At 46.6% G+C, this 17795-nt stretch overlaps 3 protein-coding genes across 3 annotated transcripts; all 3 read right to left on the reverse strand.

Moving 5' to 3' along the window:
- Window positions 1-5166: 5166 nt before the first annotated feature.
- Window positions 5167-7827, reverse strand: CCP2 (ubiquitin-fold modifier). The gene is made up of 4 exons (XM_048710369.2): window positions 7614-7827; window positions 7401-7498; window positions 6060-6092; window positions 5167-5432 (listed from the first exon to the last, which is right to left on the reverse strand). The coding sequence occupies exons 1-4, from the start codon at window positions 7700-7702 to the stop codon at window positions 5353-5355; spliced, it is 300 nt and encodes a 99-aa protein (XP_048566326.1). The 5' UTR covers window positions 7703-7827; the 3' UTR covers window positions 5167-5352.
- Window positions 7828-8608: 781 nt separating this feature from the next.
- Window positions 8609-12770, reverse strand: LOC125546202 (uncharacterized). Its single transcript, XM_048710370.2, has 5 exons — window positions 12348-12770; window positions 12022-12247; window positions 10454-10522; window positions 9944-10076; window positions 8609-9850 (listed from the first exon to the last, which is right to left on the reverse strand). Exons 1-5 carry the CDS (start codon window positions 12619-12621, stop codon window positions 8888-8890), a joined length of 1665 nt encoding a protein of 554 aa, XP_048566327.2. The 5' UTR covers window positions 12622-12770; the 3' UTR covers window positions 8609-8887.
- Window positions 12771-14512: 1742 nt separating this feature from the next.
- LOC125546203 (small ribosomal subunit protein eS10z-like) lies at window positions 14513-16867 on the reverse strand. The gene is made up of 5 exons (XM_048710371.2): window positions 16732-16867; window positions 16594-16642; window positions 15894-16176; window positions 15243-15378; window positions 14513-14825 (listed from the first exon to the last, which is right to left on the reverse strand). Exons 1-5 carry the CDS (start codon window positions 16732-16734, stop codon window positions 14748-14750), a joined length of 549 nt encoding a protein of 182 aa, XP_048566328.1. The 5' UTR covers window positions 16735-16867; the 3' UTR covers window positions 14513-14747.
- Between the last annotated feature and the right edge of the window lie 928 nt (window positions 16868-17795).

Here is a 17795-nt window from a genome sequence, read left to right on the forward strand (position 1 = left end):
CAGATGCAAGGATTGTCTGGATGTCTGAAGGTACGAGGTACCAGTCCACGGTTGCTGAATGGGCGAAGTTGATCAATGCCCCAAAAGAGAGTGAAGATGACTTGGATGTCTATGCCAACAGGAAGAAGGATCACAACACAATGGCACACATGTACAAGGAGATCCCAGATGCTGCTCTTGAGACACATAAGTTTGGATCTGTACATTACCTTCTGTCAGGCTTGCCAACCATCAACTGGATCCTCAAGCACACTCTCTTGCCAAAGTCAGGTGATCACAAGATGATCAGAGGCCATGCAATTAACTTGCTTCACATCTTTGATGTCCCACAGAAGTTCAAAGGCATTAGCCTAATAGTTGAAACTATCAAGAGGACAGCTGCAGATCAGAAGAGGAGTTGTGGGTATGCCCCACAGATCCAGGAGCTGATCAACTCCAAGATGGGCACTGGTACATATCTGCTGGAGAAGGAGCACATGCCTATCTATCCAGACTTCGAGGACAACACTGTGGTTATGAATGAGGATGAACCATCTTCTGTGCACGCACAAGCTAAGAAGTAGAAGGCAAAAGCTGAAAAGGCTGCAAGGATGCCAACTACAGAAGAAGCATCTCAGTATCTCCTGAAGAGCAAGCAAGATCAGCTTGGCTACCTGATTGCATCCACTCTGAGGATTGAGAAGGGACTGTCCACCCTAACTCAAAACCAGGAGAGCTTAGAGAGGATTATGGAGCAAAAGTTCTATGACTTGGATGTGAAGGTAACTGAGATTCAGTCTGTTGTGGAGCAACTTCAAGATGATATGCAGGAGAGGAAGGGCAAGACAACCACTGATGCATTTGACAGAGTGTCTAGAGCTCAGAGGTCTGCTGCAGTGCCTGTTCCAGACACCAGAGCCACGTCATTTGCACCAGCTACAGCTTCAGTGCCACCAGCTCCAGCACGTACTCCATCAGCTCCATCTACTTCAACTAAAGCCTTCGTTCTTGGAGTTATCCGGACACCACCACCTGAAGACCAAGCCTGAGATACGATCTAGTGCTATGCATTTTCTTGGAACTTTTTGGTAACTTGTTGCCAAAGGGGGAGAAAAATGTATAGATCATAGGCTTTGAGAGAGAGCGTTGCTTTTTATTCTCTCTTGCTTTGGTGGTTGAACTTTATTTGCTTTGCTTGTTTGAGATACCTTTTGTCTTTGTGATACTTGGATGATCATGTGTTTGATCATATGCTACATTAATGCTTGTTGGATGACATTGTCCTTTTATCCCTATATAATGCTTGGTGATGAGTGCATGCATTTAATTATTATCATTTTGAGCGCTCCACCAAGATGTATGTGACATGGAAGAGTAACCCATGAGCCTAACTTTTTTTGCACTTGCAGTCCAAAGCAAACCATAAACTATGCACAAATTTAGGGGAAGCTCTTGCCTTTCACATACTTCTCAAAGCGATAAAGTTTTTCACTCTTATTATCATTTGTCGAAGCTTTGATCTATATGTTGTCATCAATTACCAAAAGGGGGGAGATTGAAAGTGCAACTATCCCTAGGTGGTTTTGGTAATTCCTAACAACATATAGCTCATTGAGCTAATGCTATTCCAAGATTAATATTTCAGAAAAAGCTCAATGAATGGCATGGCATGGATGAGGAATGTGGACCCCTCAAAATGTTAAGGACAAAAAGATTGGCTCAAGCTCAAAGCTCAAGACTCTACATTTTATATTTTAATGATCCAAGATCACATCGAGTCTATAGGAAAAGCCAATACTATCAAGGAGGGATGAGGTGTTGTTTAATGAGGTTCTTGCTTCATAGTGCTTAGTGATATGCTCCAAAACCCTCAACTACCTTTCCACATCCACATATGACCTAAATCAAAAGTCAAACTCGGCCCCACCGATTCTTTCTATCCGGCGCCACCGAGTTTCAAATGTCATAGCCACTGCCACAAACCCTAGGCAAATCGGTCTCACCGATAGGGATTTCGGTCACACCGAGATGGGGTTGTAATCTCTCTGTTTCCCTTCATAACGTTTCGGTCCTACCGAGATGAGCGACCGGTCCCACTGAGATTGCAATGTAAACTCTCTATTTCTCTTTCGTAACATTTCGGTCCCACCAAAATGAGCGATCGGTCCCACCGAGTTTACCTGACCAACTCTCTGGTTAGCTTATTATCAAAATCGGTCCCACCGAGTTTGTGTAATCGGTCACACCGAGATTACGTTATGCCCTAACCCTAACCATATTGGTCCTACCGAGTTGCATCTCAGTCCCACCGAAAATCCTAACGGTCACTAGGTTTGCTGAATCGGTCTGACCGAGTCTTTCACTTCGGTCTCACCGAGATTAGTAAATTGTGTGTAACGGTTAGTTTTTGTGTGGAGGCTATATATACCCCTCCACCCACTCTTCATTCGTGAAGAAAGCCATCAGAACATACCTACACTTCCAATACACATTTTCTGAGATAGAACCACCTACTCATGTGTTGAGGCCAAGATATTCCATTCCTACCATATGAATCTTGATCTCTAGCCTTCCCCAAGTTGCTTTCCACTCAAACCTTCTTTCCACCAGATCCATATCCTGTGAGAGAGAGTTGAGTGTTTGGGAGACTATCATTTGAAGCACAAGAGCAAGGAGTTCATCATCAACACACCATTTGTTACTTCTTGGAGAGTGGTGTCTCCTAGATTGGCTAGGTGTCACTTGGGAGCCTCCGACAAAGATTGTGGAGTTGAACCAAGGAGTTTGTAAGGGCAAGGAGATCGCCTACTTCGTGAAGATCTACCGCTAGTGAGGCAAGTCCTTCGTGGGCGATGGCCATGATGGGATAGACAAGGTTGCTTCTTCGTGGACCCTTCATGGGTGGAGCCCTCCGTGAACTCGCGCAACCGTTATCCTCCATGGGTTGAAGTCTCCATCAACGTGGATGTACGATAGCACCACCTATCGGAACCACAACAAAAACATTCGTGTCTCCAATTGCGTTTGAATTCTCCAAACCCTTCCCTTTACATTCTTGCAAGTTGCATGCTTTACTTTCCACTGCTCATAGACTCTTTGCATGCTTGCTTGAATTGTGTTAAGATTGCTTGACTTGTGCTAAGATAGCTAAAATCTGCCAAAGACTAAAATTGGGAAAATGACAGATTTTTATTTGATCAAGTAGTCTAATCACCCCCCCCCCCCTCTAGACATACTTTCGATCCTACAGGCGGCACTACAACAAGGGGTACTACCTAGCTGATGGCATCTATCCGAGATGGTCTACATTTGTGAAGACTATCTCAAACGATGTGCCAGGAGGCAAGAAGTCCCACTTTGCCAAGGTGCAGGAGGCTTGCAGGAAGGATGTTGAGCGGGCATTTGGTGTGCTCCAATCTCGATTTGTTGTTGTCCGGTACCCTGCTCAGACCTGGTGGAAAGATCAAATGTGGGAGATCATGACTTGTTGTGTCATCTTGCACAATATGATCATTGAGAGCGAGCAGGAAGAGTCAGTGCTTGACACTGAATCATACTACAGGCAGGGTCCTCTAGCCCAAGTTGATCACCAGCTACCGGCAACCTGGACTGCCTACCTCAATATGCGTCAGGAGATCCGAGACCCACAGGTGCATCAACAACTGCAGCAGTATCTGGTGGAGCACCTATGCAGGATCAAGGGCGACGCCTAGCTCGACGTGTGATGAAATATGAGTTTTTATTTCTTGAACTATATAATTTGTATTGAACTATTTGTTGTTGAGCTATTTGTTGAACTATTTGATTTTTATTGATTTTCTGTGATGAACTATATGATACAAAAATTACTTATGTTGAGAATTCATGCCGAACCACGCTGGATATGGGCCGATTCGTGTCGATATCGGGCCATTTTTCGCTGAAAGTGGGCTGAAAAGCGGCCAGAAATGGGCCGATATCGGCGCCTGGGGGCGACGGTTGGGTGCCCAACCGCTCCCAGAGCCGATTCTACCACCGGCTCGCCCCAGGCGGTGATTTTTATGCCTCCTGGGGGGTGGGGGAGGGAGCAACGGCTGGAGATGCTCTAAGGCCAAGTGTTTTCTTCTGATAAAGCAACATCTGCTTTGTAGTAACACCTACAATGATGATTTGCCTCTTCAGATTTCACTGCCTCCTTTGCCACTTATCATCTGCATATTCTTTGATCCTACACCGATGAACAAGGTCAAAGAAATAGAAGGAAGCTGCAGACCTTGCAATCACAGTAACGCGAAAGCATCATGAGACCTTACAAGGTTTAAATGATACATAATTTCATCAGAAATAGCATACATAGCTTGACTGCTGAACAGCAAATTACTCTTTGATGAAGCATCTCCACAAATGAACTTGAGATATAAGTTGATCGCGCTGCATAATTTTTTCTGAGAAAAACATGATCGACCTGCATAACTCAAGAATTGCCATTATCTTACATACATGTAATGAGAGGCCAGCGTAGCCTGTGCTATTCTTCAGTAATCCTGGGCTTCAGACATGACCTGATGCTGCTAAGCTCCCTGATGAAGCGGACGAGGCGCTCCAACTCGGACGACGACGACCCGGTCCCAGCAACATCCAGCTTGGATTAGCCTGGGTGATGGTGTCGGTGTCGGAGTTGGTGCATCGTGGACACCCGAATGTTCACATTTGTGCTACACTTCTTGTAAATATGTTTCCTACTTTCTATAAAAATATAGTACGTTATTGACGTACTCTCGGAAAAAACAATCAGGGTATTGGTATGGCAGGAGCCGCCATGCTTGCGAGGGAGCACGATCTTTGGGCCTTGTCATGGACACTAAACAAAAGTGTAAGGCGCAGTACCTACTTCTGAATGAACAATGAACTACAGAACCTTGTCTCCTAACAATTGTGTGGCACCTAAGAAGGCAAACAGTTTCTTTCACGGCTTCTCTAACTAAACAGAGAACTAAAACCAGATCGATTCTGCATAGGCAAAGGGATGACCGACGCAAACATGTCATTTTTGGCTTCACAGCATTGGTTTGTCAATGCCTTTTTTTCCTCAGAAACAATGAGGTGTCCAGCACGTATGCCAGGTGTATTTCTTTTCCTCTCTCAAAAAGTCAACACTGCAAGCAGACGCTCCATGGCTTTCAAGAGCAGTAGCAGGAAATCAGGGGCTGCAAACAAAGACAGCAACACATGGCACTGCCTGCCAAGCTATATTCATCCTGTCAATCATAGGGCTGGCTGGCTGTTGATGGTAAATTATACTCGACCATGTTACATCCATTATACAACCGAGCATGGACATGCTTTTATTCCTGTTATATAGGTTTCTTCATTGTTGGCTCTAACAATGACTGACTAGAAAGACGCCGCAGTCGCTCCAACTCTGTCGCGGGGGATGAGTCGCAGCTCCGAGCCATGCTTCAAGAACACGTTGCCTGAAAAATTAACAACAGTTTTACATCAGCCGGGCAATGAAGAAAAGGGGCACATTTACATAGGGAAGTGGTGTCCTATTGGCTGGACTTGAAGTGCATAATACACAGTATACAATTTGCAAGCTCAACAAGGAGGCTGGGAGAAGATTAAATAACCTAAATGAGAATGGTAGTGAGTACTCCAGGAGACGTAAGTTTCAGAAGGAGAGAATCACAAAGAGGCTATTCAGATATGCACTCACTTCATGTAATATGTCAGAAAAATGATATGCAGTGTTTGATGCCTGTTTTATTGCTTTGCATGTCATCAATCCCTATGGTGATCATCTACTCTTCTTTTACACAAAAGCTGGTTACCTCATTTAAGTTCTAGTAGCCAACAATTTTAGTGCCAGCAGCCCAGCACAAATCAAATGGTTCGATATAAGAACACACACAAAAATATCAGTGACCTCAAACAGTTCCAGCTAATAAGTACAACCTAGTAGACAACTGAATCCAGTGACTCAAGTATTTCTATGGTACAAAATAGTTTGTCGAAAATATACTTGTGGCTAATGGAATGAACTGGGAAAGAGCGCAGATCTGAAATAAAATAATGCAAGTGTGGGTATCTGCAAATAGTACCTGCACTTTGCTGTGGGTTGATGCCTACTCCATCTGCAAAGGGGGTAAATGCAACATTATTTCAAGTGAGAAAATTGTGTATCAAACAAACAGGCAAAACAATAATCAACAAACACTTTTCTGCTCTAGTGACCTGAAGCTGGCCACATGTTTGACAGCTCATAATCAAATCGTATTTGCATTAAGAAGCCATCAAAGGACCATGCTACTATTACTATGTTAGTGCTCACCACCAATATGCCACAAAACTAACAGTTCAAAACTATACTGCAGGTTTTCTACAAAGTATTCCCTCGTTTTAGGTCACCAAGTAGTGACCTAAAATGTCTTACATTTGTTCACAGAAGGAGTGCAAACAAACAAGCTGGGAAATAATATTACCTGCGTTCAGAGATAAGTGGCATGGTTTTAGTTCAAAAATTGAAATAAAACCACGCCACTTATTTCCAAACGGAGGGGGTACATCCTTGCATGCTGGTCTAGAATTCCATCTTTGATAGGCTAAAGTTTTCTGTTAACAAATGAGATTATCATAAATGAATCTGCCAAGACAGGAAAACCCCGAGGACTGTTTTCCCACATTCGTAATCACCACTTCACCACATCATCATCATCGTCATACAAAATGTGGTGCGTGATAGCCTATCATCATCATCATTCATCAAGCGCTAGAAGTCAGATGATATGTAGTGGCCATGTCTGGATGGAAAACGATCAACTAGCACAAATCAGTAAATCACCACCGACCATCCCATAAGGTTTAAGGTCACGAAGTGCCAACCATGATTGGAAAACCTGTAAACATGTCCCGGAAAGCAAAATAAATGCCACATGGGTTCCTACTCACGCTGTCCATATCTCAGAAAACGGTGCAAGCCGTCCACGGAAAGCCTCAGCGAATCAAATTCACTCGCTAGAATAGAATCACCAATTGGCTTGCCAAAGCCAGGACAGATGAGTAATCTGTCTGTCTGGATCAGACTACATGTTGAAACCGTGCTATGCATTCCCCTGTTCCCACAAACATACAGACTTCCCACTGAATTCGTCCTGTATGTCGACAATTCAAAGTAAACTCTCTTTTTTCCCAATTCACAGGCATACCTGAACCTACAGAATACCTATATCATCAATCATTCCAACATGAAGATAAATCCCACCGAGTGGAACAACTGGCGCAGAGAAGCCATGGATTATCTACCACTTCCCCGTTAAAATCGCAACCTGATAGGCCCTCGTGACGCACCCCTAATCTAAATCGCATCAGAGCAACCAAGAGCACCACGGTCCCGACGGGATCCGACGGGAGGACGCGCGGAGGTTGGGGGCGGGGGGTCGTACCGTTGGTGATGATGGCGCTGGTCTGGGGCGGGACCTTGAACTCCTCGGCGGCGAACTTGAGCACCGCGGTGAAGGGCGCCGCCTCCGGCACGCTGAACCTGCGAAAGCCACCGAACGACACACACGGATCAGGGACGGGCAGCGGCGCACGGATCAGGACGAGATCTGGTCCGAGGAGGGGAGGGGAAGGGGAAGAGGGGGATCTGTACTCACACTTTGAAGGGGAGCTTGGGGTCGGAGGTGAGGATCACCTTGAACGACACCTTCCCTCCTCCTCCTCCGCCGCCGCCCTCCGCCGCCATGGGTGTGCTGTGGGGTGCGAGCCGAGACGCCGCCGCCGCCTGGTGGGTCGCGTGATAGAATGCGATGCGCCTCACGAGCCCTTCTTTTTGTGTAGGAGGAATTCCCTTTACGTTACTACGTACTTTTTTTCATTTCTTTCTCTTTTTTTCCTTCCGTCCAAGAAAGAAAATATTTATATCTATACAGATACGACGAATATTTCGAAAGTAAATGCATTTTGGAAAAAAAATATTTGTATAAAGACACATTTTGCAGTTCAGGTCTCCCTCACACATTCTCTTACTCCAGCTTGCCACGAAAAAGCACCAGACGAGTGCAGCCTGAACATGCTTCAGTTACGGCTATGAAACCGCAGGTTCAGCAACGGTAAACAAAGAAAACAAAAAACATCTGACCGAAATATTTGGGGACGATCCTGTATTACACTTTGGTGAAGGAACTTTAGGACATCCTTGGGGAAACGCACCTTGATCAGCAACAGGCTGATGACGCGTTCGTATATAACATCACAGATTTAGCAATTTCACATTTGACACACAGCTCTGAATCGAGCAGCAAGCTGAGCTAAAACACCCCATGCCACTCTCACAACTGAAACAAACAAACAAACAAACAAACAAACAAATCGAAAGAAATACATAGCACCTGACAGCCCTCAAGTTGCTAATGCTAACAGACAGATAGCACATGGGTGCGTGCATGATGACCAAATGAATTCCACTTCCAGCCTCTCGCGTCAGCTTCGAGACACCAGGTCCTTCATGAAATGGCAGGTTCAGCAACGGTGAACAATGAAAACAAAATATCTCTGACCAGCAACAGACTGATGATGCGTTCATAGATAACATCACATCTTTCGCAATTTCATATTCTACCCAGAACTATGATCGACATTGCCCGCCGGCTTCACTTAATGACTGCTTGCTTGCTTGACAGGCCTTGCAGCTGCAGAGTTACAACCTCAAAATTTCCGCAGCAAACAAGCTCAAAACTCGAAATACAACTCCATGCCGCCCCGGCGACAACCGGAACCAAGAGAAAAAACAACAACGAATAAATAGCACCTGAGGTGGTACTAATGCCAATGCTAGTAATACATGGGAACAACACTCATGGCAAAGCGACTGCCTAACCAAACGGATTCCAAGCTCTCGTGTCGAGTTCCGAGCACCCAGGTTTCTTCTTCAGAGCTGCGAGGGGATCTCGCCTTCCTCCAAATCATCGTCCCACAGCTTCAACGGGGACCTCATTTCGCCGTACCCGTCCACGTCCATCATCCCGAGATCAAAGTCGAGGAAGTCATCGGGGTTCATGTCCCCAAACAGCTCCTCGTAGGCGTCTCCCATCTCCTGCTCAAACTCCACGCTGGGCAGCTCCGAGAGCAGTACCCCCTGGGCGTCGTTGATGTCCAGCGGGTAGACTTTTGTGAGAGATCTCTTCTTCAGAGCTTCAGGGGTTGCGGATGGCGTCAGCTTGCTTTCTTGGTTGTGTTCTTCTTCCTGAGGATGACTCGAGACCTCAGATGCTAGAGTACTGATGGGAGACAGCACTGAAGAATCTATCTTGCGATCTGTGTCAGGTGTTTTCATATCTTTGGCAGGATCTGAAGCTGCATGGTTCTTGAGGTCAATAACCTGACCCTCTAAGGTCCCACCTTCAACTCCTTCCTTCAAGTCCACTGGGTAGACTTTCATGCAGGATTCAGCCTTTGGAGCCCCAGGAGTCATGTTCGATGCCGTCTTGCTATGTTGATCAACTTCCCCCTGTTTACCACCAAATGCCAGACCACGGACATACGACGGCATGCTGTCCATCTTAGGTTCACTCGTAACCTTCACTTGAGAAAGATTTGTGGTACGTGACGGACCAGAATCCTTGAGATCAATAACCTGCGTCTCTGGAGACAACTCGCCTTCCTCTATTTCTTCCTCCTGAAACTGGGTGCCTTCTATAGGAGGGCTATCATTCGAAGTGCCAGGGGGCTGCTCATTTCTGCTAATCTTGTTTGCAGGCTTCTCGACTTGAAACTCGTAACTATCTGATGGAAGGAAGACATTGATAGTTGGGTACTCGACAATAAGAGTGCCCCTCAGTTGGGGGCGCAAGGGCTCTTCTATATTGAGTTGACGGTGTGGCGACTTTGAATTCTATAGCAATGTTAAAACAAGAAGTCATTTTAATACAAATTTAGAGCAAAGATCAATAACCGCAGAAGACACATGGAAACTTGACTGCAGTACCTTGGCAGACTTCTGAATGAACAGTTTCAAATCACACAGTTCAGTATTGCGATATGGCGTAAGCTGGTCCTTCCAAGGGGAAGGAGTCAGATGCTTTTCCAATAAAGATAGCAAGCTTGCATTCTCGTCTGTCCTGGAAAAGAAGGCATAATGAGCATTGAAGGAACGGAGATTCTATATTTATGTGTAGGATCAAACTAACTAGCGCAACATATATATGAATGTTTAGCTCTGCTTCCAGATGTTTGGTAGTAGTAAGTAAGTGCAGAATCAGAAAATATGTCCCATAAGAAGTTTGAAAATGATAGACAGATCATCTCCATAACATACAGAGCAACTACTTCAGAAATTTTAAGTACTCTTGTACTAAATCAGCGACAATTAATATGGATCGGAAGGAGTAGCTTTTACATATATATCTTATCATCTTGCAATGGTGCTAAACTAACAAGGATTGCAAACAGGAAAAACAGGAGGAGACATTCTATGCTGATAGATTAGAAAACTTACTGCTCGTCAGTTAGGACAATATCTGTTGAATTGAACTTCCACTCGACTGTCCAGTATATGCAGTCACTTCTGAAAAGAGATATTTACACATAAGGAGGGGGAGTGATACTACTGGTAAGGTTCATTCAAATGTATTTAGGCATAGGATGCTTGCACAAATTATTAAGAAAATAAAACGTTGTATATTGATTCACAACGTGTTGTAGCCAATGTGCTGACAGTGGTTGTGTTATTGCTTAAATAGCAAGGAGAGGACAAACTTGCATGGAAAACTTATCAGTTATGAGTCGAAGCGCCTAACCATGGAATCATGCAAAGGCCAAACTGAATCATAATCACATTAAGTATGACAGGAACCCCAACAATCAAAGACTCTAGAGCAAACTTGCCAAACTTCCGAGTAGAAAAGTTGCTAAGCAACATGCAGGCCCATACATCCACCAGTGCAACTGGAGCAGCTGCACAGGCCCCCAACTTTCTTTTACGTTTTTTTAGGCAATTCTTTTAAGTATTATCAGTTCTGATTAAGAGATTAAAGATTAATCAGTTTGTTGAACTATAAATAAAGAGAAAAAGACACAGGCCAACCATGGAACCAAACCACCAACCCAAGCCCATGGCCAAACTATTGTCTCTCTCTCTCATCTCTTTCTATCACAATCACGTGCAGGAGAACTCTAGAGGCAGTTTATGTTGCGCATCAAATTCCAGGCAGCCTCTCTCTTCCTTGGCTCGCCCCAGCTCAGTGGCAAATCAAATCTCTCCAAATTAAATAGCTGGAAATTAACTCTTGGACGCCTCGTATCCTTGCTCTATTCTCCTCCGATGGCTTCTCAATTTCCTGAGAAGAGAGGTGTCCATGGCAGTCGGCTGCAGGTTCGTTCAACTGCAACATATAAATTAGGGGCTTTCCTATTGATTTTACATTCAATCCTCCCTTAAGAAAATCCGAACAATCGGAGTCGTGTTTCGCTGCTTGGTCTGTGGTCGTGGCACAGAGCAATCGGAGACCCAAGCATCAGCCTCAGTCAACAGCCGGGCTGCCGAAGGTTGTTTCGTCTCTTCTCTTGCCCCTCAGTTCTTTAGTTTCTCTTTTAAGGAAGTCTTGACCTTTAGTTAATTGGTTGTTCTTTCCTGAAGTTGTGCATCCTTGTAGCTTCAGTATCCTAATTTTCTAAGATGTCTTCTAGTTGTAGACATAGGAGATTTTCGTTTAATCCTTTGAGAAATCTATACTGCTACAAATGGTCAATGAAAAATGTTTTAATTGACTTTCTTATATATCACCAGGACCCAAATTTTGGGGGTACGGCCTTGGCAATGTGCATCAGACGTTCACAATGATGTCAACAAGTAAATGATTACTGAATACATAGGCAAAGCAACAACTCAAACAAGATAGAGAGCATTTCACTTCTCCACAGCATCCATTTGCTTTCAGTATCTTCAGTTTCAGTCAACAGTTACTGACACAAAATCAACTTTACTTCAGTAATATATCATCATCATCATCATCATCATATCGCGATAGACAGGATCGATCAATCGAAAGAGCAGCACTGAGATACCTCCTGTCGTGCCGCGAGCGGTTCTGCTCCCTCCTGGTCATGCCAGTGGGTTGGAAGGCGAGCCGGACGCCCCGGCGCTCCGCGGCCTTGCGGAGGAAGGAGAGCCACGGCGGCAGCTGGGCGCCATGGCGTCCCTCGAAGCCGCAGCCGAAGTTGCGGCCCAAGCCGCCGAGCAGCCTGTGGGCTGACTCCCTGACCATGCTCGTCTCCTCCAACAAGTTGTAATCTGCAAGCGGAGAAAACAGGGGACAGACGGTCAGCATGGATGGAGGCCACGGCGAGCGAGCGAGGGAGTGGGCCGGGGGGGCGAGGGACGGGTCCGTCACCGGAGAGGAGCTGGTTGTCGTCGAACTGGGCGAGCGGGACGGGGACGGTGCGGGGGCGCTTGCCGGAGCAGGCGGTGCGGCGCTTGTGGGCCTGCACGCAGGGGAGGCTGCAGGTGAGGCGCGAGCAGCCCGGGCACCGGTACTTCCACGGCTGCTCCCCGCACTCCTGGCACGGGGCGCCCTTCTCCCCGCCGCCGCCGCCGCCGCCGGGGCCGGAGGCGGAGGCGGCGGCGGCGCTGGGGGGCGGGCCCTGCGCGGGCGGCTCCCCCTCCATACCGAGGCCGGGGGGCAGGCGGCGCGGCGGTGGCGGCGGGGGTTTTCTGGCTAGGGTTTAGTGGGGGGTTTAGCAGCGGGGCGGGGCGGCCGGCGGCGGTGACCGTTTGGGTGTCTCTGGCAGCGAGCGAGGTGGGAAAGGTGGGGTTTTTTATCCGCCGGAGGATGATACACCAATTACTAATTTCTATTTGTGCTTTGATTTGACATACAGTATTTGGTAGGGTGCAATGAATATTTCTGCTAGGGTTAGTTAAAGAGTCGACGATTCTGGATTTTTTTGGTGCGATGAATTGATTTTAGTTAAGAGTCCGGAAGATTAGAAAAAACGCTCTAACGTTCAACCGCCATCACTTTAGAGTGAAGGAGGTGAAGTGAAGACAAAGGGATTGTCAGGGTTCCTCACTGACAACGGCGAGGTGAAAACCCCCTTCCCAGGGCATTGCCAGTGACGGATTTGCCCCAGTGACGACTGCCTCTAGTGGCGTTTATTCCTTGCGCTCCCTCATAGATCTCCCCACCGACCTCCCTCTTCCCACTGTCGGCGACCATGGTGGCCGGGGTTTGCTGGAGGAAGGTCGGGTTCTTCCTTTATGTTTTGGTGGTGTTTTTCTTTCACGCAAATAAAGCGTCGACCGGATATGAAGTTGATCGTGATTATCTTTTCTCTCATGTCCCTAGGTACATGTGGATGGTGAGGTAGCAGAGGAAGGGGAAGGCTCTGAGGCTACTTCTTATGCCGACGTTCGTTTTCCTTTTCTGTGGTGAAGCTCTTGGTCACCCGGCATCACTCCCTCTCACCTTCTTTACTGGAATAAACCCCCTTCACGAGTGCTTCCCTTTTATCAGGGGATTTAGTGCCAAATCAATTGATTCGGGTGATTTCCTGCTACAATCCCCAATATTGTTCTTCCCTCTGTGGAGGGGGCGAAGAAGAATTAAAGAGGAGCAAGGTCAGACCTGGTGTTGTGTCTCGCCGCCCTCTGCTAGCAAGGTAGCAATGGTGGTAAAAAGAGGAGCAGAAGAGTGATGGAGATCCAGATTGAGAAGGTGCTAATCATCGATGGCTGCTGTCAAGAGGCTCTCGCCCCTGCTGCAATGGTCGATTGTCAGCCGTTTTAGCTTACCATCGGATATGTTGGTTGAATGGCAGTGTTTCTTCTTCCTCCCGACCAAGATGCCAGATGAGAGACAATGTGGTTTCAGCATGAAGTCCATGATGTGCTACCATGGAGGCTTTGCCGCCCCAATTGGTGTCCCTAGCGACGTGGACTCTATGACATCACTCGAGAGGCCAAGGTTGCGAGGAAAACACTATTGTCGTGATATCGAGTTGAAGTCAAGGAAAGAAAATCCGGTGAAAATCAAGTTTTCAGCGAGATGAGTCAATGACGGGAGAATATCCAGTGGAAATCAAGTTTTTGTTGAACCGAAAACAATGTATAAGATGTTTCAGAAATTCCAAGGAACATGTAAACTTTCAAAGTCAACTTCAATTTCACAAAGGAAACAAACACAAATTCAGCATCAATTCATAATTTCACATTTTCTACATGATTCACCTTTTGATTGCTGAGGTTGGCTTTTTTTCAATAGCTCTCCGGTGAAACTGAATTACGAACCAAACTTTTCAAGGGGGGGGGGGGGGGGGTTCACTTCCAACGCCAATGGCAAATGAACCTAATTCACAAAGCACTGTAATACATCCATTTCATCAAACTAAGATCAGAGGGAGTGCTAAATTTGATCCAGGGCAAAAGTGATTCCTTTTCACTTAATGGAGAGCCAAGGGCAATAGAACCCAATCTGGAGGCATGCACACATTCCACATGTCAAAAGAAAGTGAAACGTAACTTCTTGGAACCAGAAACAGCACAGGACAGAAAACACAATTAAATAGCAAGTTGACCATCTTTAGATTGTGAGTCGACCAACAGCTGTCTTAATATCAAAGAGCTCATTCTAACACAAACGAACCCATAAACCATGGTCTTAAGCTACAATCTCGATAAACAAAATCATCACAGTGTTCGCAGAATTCAAACATCAACAGAGAGGACAGCACCCCAGGCACGCATTGGATCTGAAGACCTGTTGGGTGCTCCCACTTGCTGAAGAGTCACTTCTTCACTCCATGGTAGCTCCAGAACCGAAAGTGCCGCCGCCGCCTCCACGGCCAAAGGGCCTGGCAGCACCACCAGCACCCTGGAGAAACAATTACAGATTGTACAAAATTAGATAACCAGAAGGAAGTATAGAGTTTATATGTGCAATTAAGGAATGGTTTACATAGTAGAGTCTATATGTGCAATGAAGGAATGTTTTACATAGTACAGCACCAGAATTGAAAACTGTTTTACATAGAACAGAAACAGAGCTGAGAACTGCCAAGCTATGATCAAGCCTCATAGGAAACCAGAGCTTAACACTACAATCTATGATCAAGCTAAAAACCAATACAGTATCACAGTAGAATATTTCCAACATATAATGAGAATCAGAGTCCAGTTATCAAAACTGGTTCGAATGCTAGTAGCTAGAAACATAATCATGTCATGAATGCACACCTAAGTTGATGCCAACAATCATATGAAATTTAACAACGGTAATTGCAGTCCTTACCCTGAAAGCTGGCTGGTACTCAGCAGGAGCTCCACCCTTCTCACCAGCAAAATCACCTGGAGCACCACGTGGGCCTCCTCTGTAACCATCCCTGTCACCATACCTGGGCCTGTCACCCTCAAAACGAGGAGGACCCCTGCCAAATTTAGCAAAACCAATTAGTGAATACAAATACATCAGTGTTCTTGATATATGAATGTAAGAGAAACAGACAAGCTGGACACCATGGAAGAATTGTGTTTCATACTTTGCCAAATGTAACTACTTATGGCTTTAACTACACAACATTATAGGGAGGATAATTGTAGGTCAAATTGTAGAATATACATATACAGATATATAAAAAACACAAGCCTAATTCCCCTGTGTTTCAACAACTGAATAGCATGGCCATACAACAGAAATGGAACAGAGATTATTATTGAGCATTGGTGTGGCATGGCAAGGTTCATCAACTAATTTCAACTTTGCTAAACAAATGGTGGATCAGGACTAAAATTTATCCTCATTCCAAGTCAACAGGCACCAAGATTAGACAGACTAATCAAAATATAGAGTATAGCTAGATGATCAGTGTGGTTATATTCTCAACAGCAACAGGAACAACTATGCCCAAAACAGAGAGGCAGAATGATAACATAGCTAGCTCACCTGGGGCGGTCACCCGGTGGGCCAGAGCCGAAGGGGCGGGACGGGGGCTTGGCGGACTTCTTGAGGGTGTTGGGCACGATCTCAGACGGCAGGTTGAGGAAGGTGCGGAGGAACTCAATGCCGTCGTTGGTCAGGTACCAGTAGTAGTGCTGCCACGAGAAGGTCTCCCTGACGTACTCCTTGGACTTGAAGCTCTGCATGAGCTTGATGACCTCGAGGTTCGAGGCATCGACCTGGGGGTGCTTGGCCAGGTTGTAGTCCTTCTTGGCGTACAAGACTCCCTCTGCACACACAACACAATAGATTCATCGGTCAAATCCTTCAGACCATCCAAAGTAGTAGCATTCTTGGACACATCAATCAAAAGTTGAAATTCGCAGCAAGGAATTCAGTTAAGATGCTCAGACTATTGTAATAGTCAGTGGAATTCTTCAAGATTGCAGCTTGACATGAATAAGATTCTACAGTTAGGATGTCAGTGGTGTCCTAACTGTCTATGCTCGAACCTTGCAGCAACCGCGCATCGGAGCGAACTCGCCGCGGTCAATGGGTGCCAAGAACACTAACGGAGCAACCTGGCTAAAACCCTAGACAACACATGGATCGAACCCTACAGAAGAAGACTAACGAGATGGCATCTGGATCCTGACCACGGCCGGCACGGTGCGAAAAATGGGCGAGGGAGGGGGGAGTAGCTCACCCTGGAAGAGGTACTTGCAGATCTCGCGGCGGTTCTTCTTGGAGATGATCTGCGGAGGGAGACAAGGGAGGTCAGATTAGGGAGCTCTACCACCGGAGCAACCAACGGGGAGAGCGGACTCGGCTGGGGGGTGCTCACCATGGTGACGGGCGCCGGGGGCGGAGGCGGGGACGGAGACGGCGGCGCCGCGGCGTGCAGGCGAACGGGAGGCGGAGCGCGGCTGGGAGGGGTGGATGGAGGGAGAAACCCTAGCCGTCTGGGGGGTCGGTATATGTAGGGCAGCCGCCTGGGCCGCGAGGTGGTGGTGGGGTGTGATGGGCTTGCGTCTGGGCTTGTTTTGGGGGGCAGGTTTTGCCACTTTGCTCTGTGGTTCTGTGCAGGCCCGGCCGAGAAAACACACGGTGGCCCAGGTGCTCTCGGTAAACATTGAGATGACATGGGCTTTTGTCTCAGAAAAAAAAATGACATGGGTTTGTACTTCTACTTCCTGTATCAAAAAAATATGATTCGTGTATATGAGAAATGGTAAACCTGTGTCAACAAGTGCTTAGATGTATACCAAAGATGTACAATGGGTATGAAAACAGTAGACCTCAAAACATACATTTGAAAAAAAATCTTAATCAATTATTTGAAAAAAGGTTAAGTATTAGAAAATATTTTATTTACCAAAAAATACACAATATGTATGAAAACGGTAGACATCATAACATATATTTGAAACAAATATTAATCACGTATATGGGAAATGTATCTATCTACTACGCCTATAAAAAGAAGAGAGGGGCAGATCCAAACAATCACATCCATCCATTATCAAGATCTAATGGCCCTTAATCCTTCGGTGTTTAACGCTACCAACCACGCATTAAGCCAATCCATCGATCGCTAGCCCTGCCCCTCCTTAAAACAAAAACCGCTGCCCGCACGACCGCACGACCTCTCGTCCCATTCTCCTCGTCTCGCACCGTTCGCCGCCTCGTCGTTCCCCCCGCAGCCTCGCGCCGCCGTTAGCCGCAGACGCCGCCCGCTGCGCCCTTCACCGCCTCCCGCAGCCGCGCCCTCCGCCACGGGTCGCCGCGGGAGCCGCCGCTGCAGGTTGCTGCGGGTCGCCCCGCGGGAGCCACCGCACCCTTAGCCCGACCGCCCAGCTTGGCGTCCGCCCCGCCGCCCGTCGTTCCTCTTCTGCTTCCCGGCGGCCT

This window comes from Triticum urartu, chromosome 3A (genome assembly GCF_056163025.1).
Source record: "Triticum urartu cultivar PI428250 chromosome 3A, HENAU_Tu73, whole genome shotgun sequence".
Classification (NCBI taxonomy): Eukaryota; Viridiplantae; Streptophyta; class Magnoliopsida; order Poales; family Poaceae; genus Triticum; species Triticum urartu.

Excerpts from the sequence above, each read along its gene's own strand:
- CCP2 (XM_048710369.2), bottom strand. The coding sequence starts at position 7,702 with ATGGCGGCGGAGGGCGGCGGCGGAGGAGGAGGAGGGAAGGTGTCGTTC. Across the intron at positions 6,093-7,400 it reads CAGCGCCATCATCACCAACG|ATGGAGTAGGCATCAACCCA; the intron begins GTACGACCCCCC and ends CCCCCTTTGCAG. Across the intron at positions 5,433-6,059 it reads CAACCCACAGCAAAGTGCAG|GCAACGTGTTCTTGAAGCAT; the intron begins GTACTATTTGCA and ends TTAATTTTTCAG.
- LOC125546203 (XM_048710371.2), bottom strand. Across the intron at positions 16,177-16,593 it reads CTGCAAGTACCTCTTCCAGG|AGGGAGTCTTGTACGCCAAG; the intron begins GTGAGCTACTCC and ends TTGTGTGTGCAG. Across the intron at positions 14,826-15,242 it reads AGTACCAGCCAGCTTTCAGG|GGTGCTGGTGGTGCTGCCAG; the intron begins GTAAGGACTGCA and ends TTGTTTCTCCAG.
- LOC125546202 (XM_048710370.2), bottom strand. The coding sequence starts at position 12,621 with ATGGAGGGGGAGCCGCCCGCGCAGGGCCCGCCCCCCAGCGCCGCCGCC. Across the intron at positions 10,523-12,021 it reads CGCTCGCGGCACGACAGGAG|AAGTGACTGCATATACTGGA; the intron begins GTATCTCAGTGC and ends ATCTCTTTTCAG. Across the intron at positions 10,077-10,453 it reads ATTGTCCTAACTGACGAGCA|GACAGACGAGAATGCAAGCT; the intron begins GTAAGTTTTCTA and ends CTTCTTTTCCAG.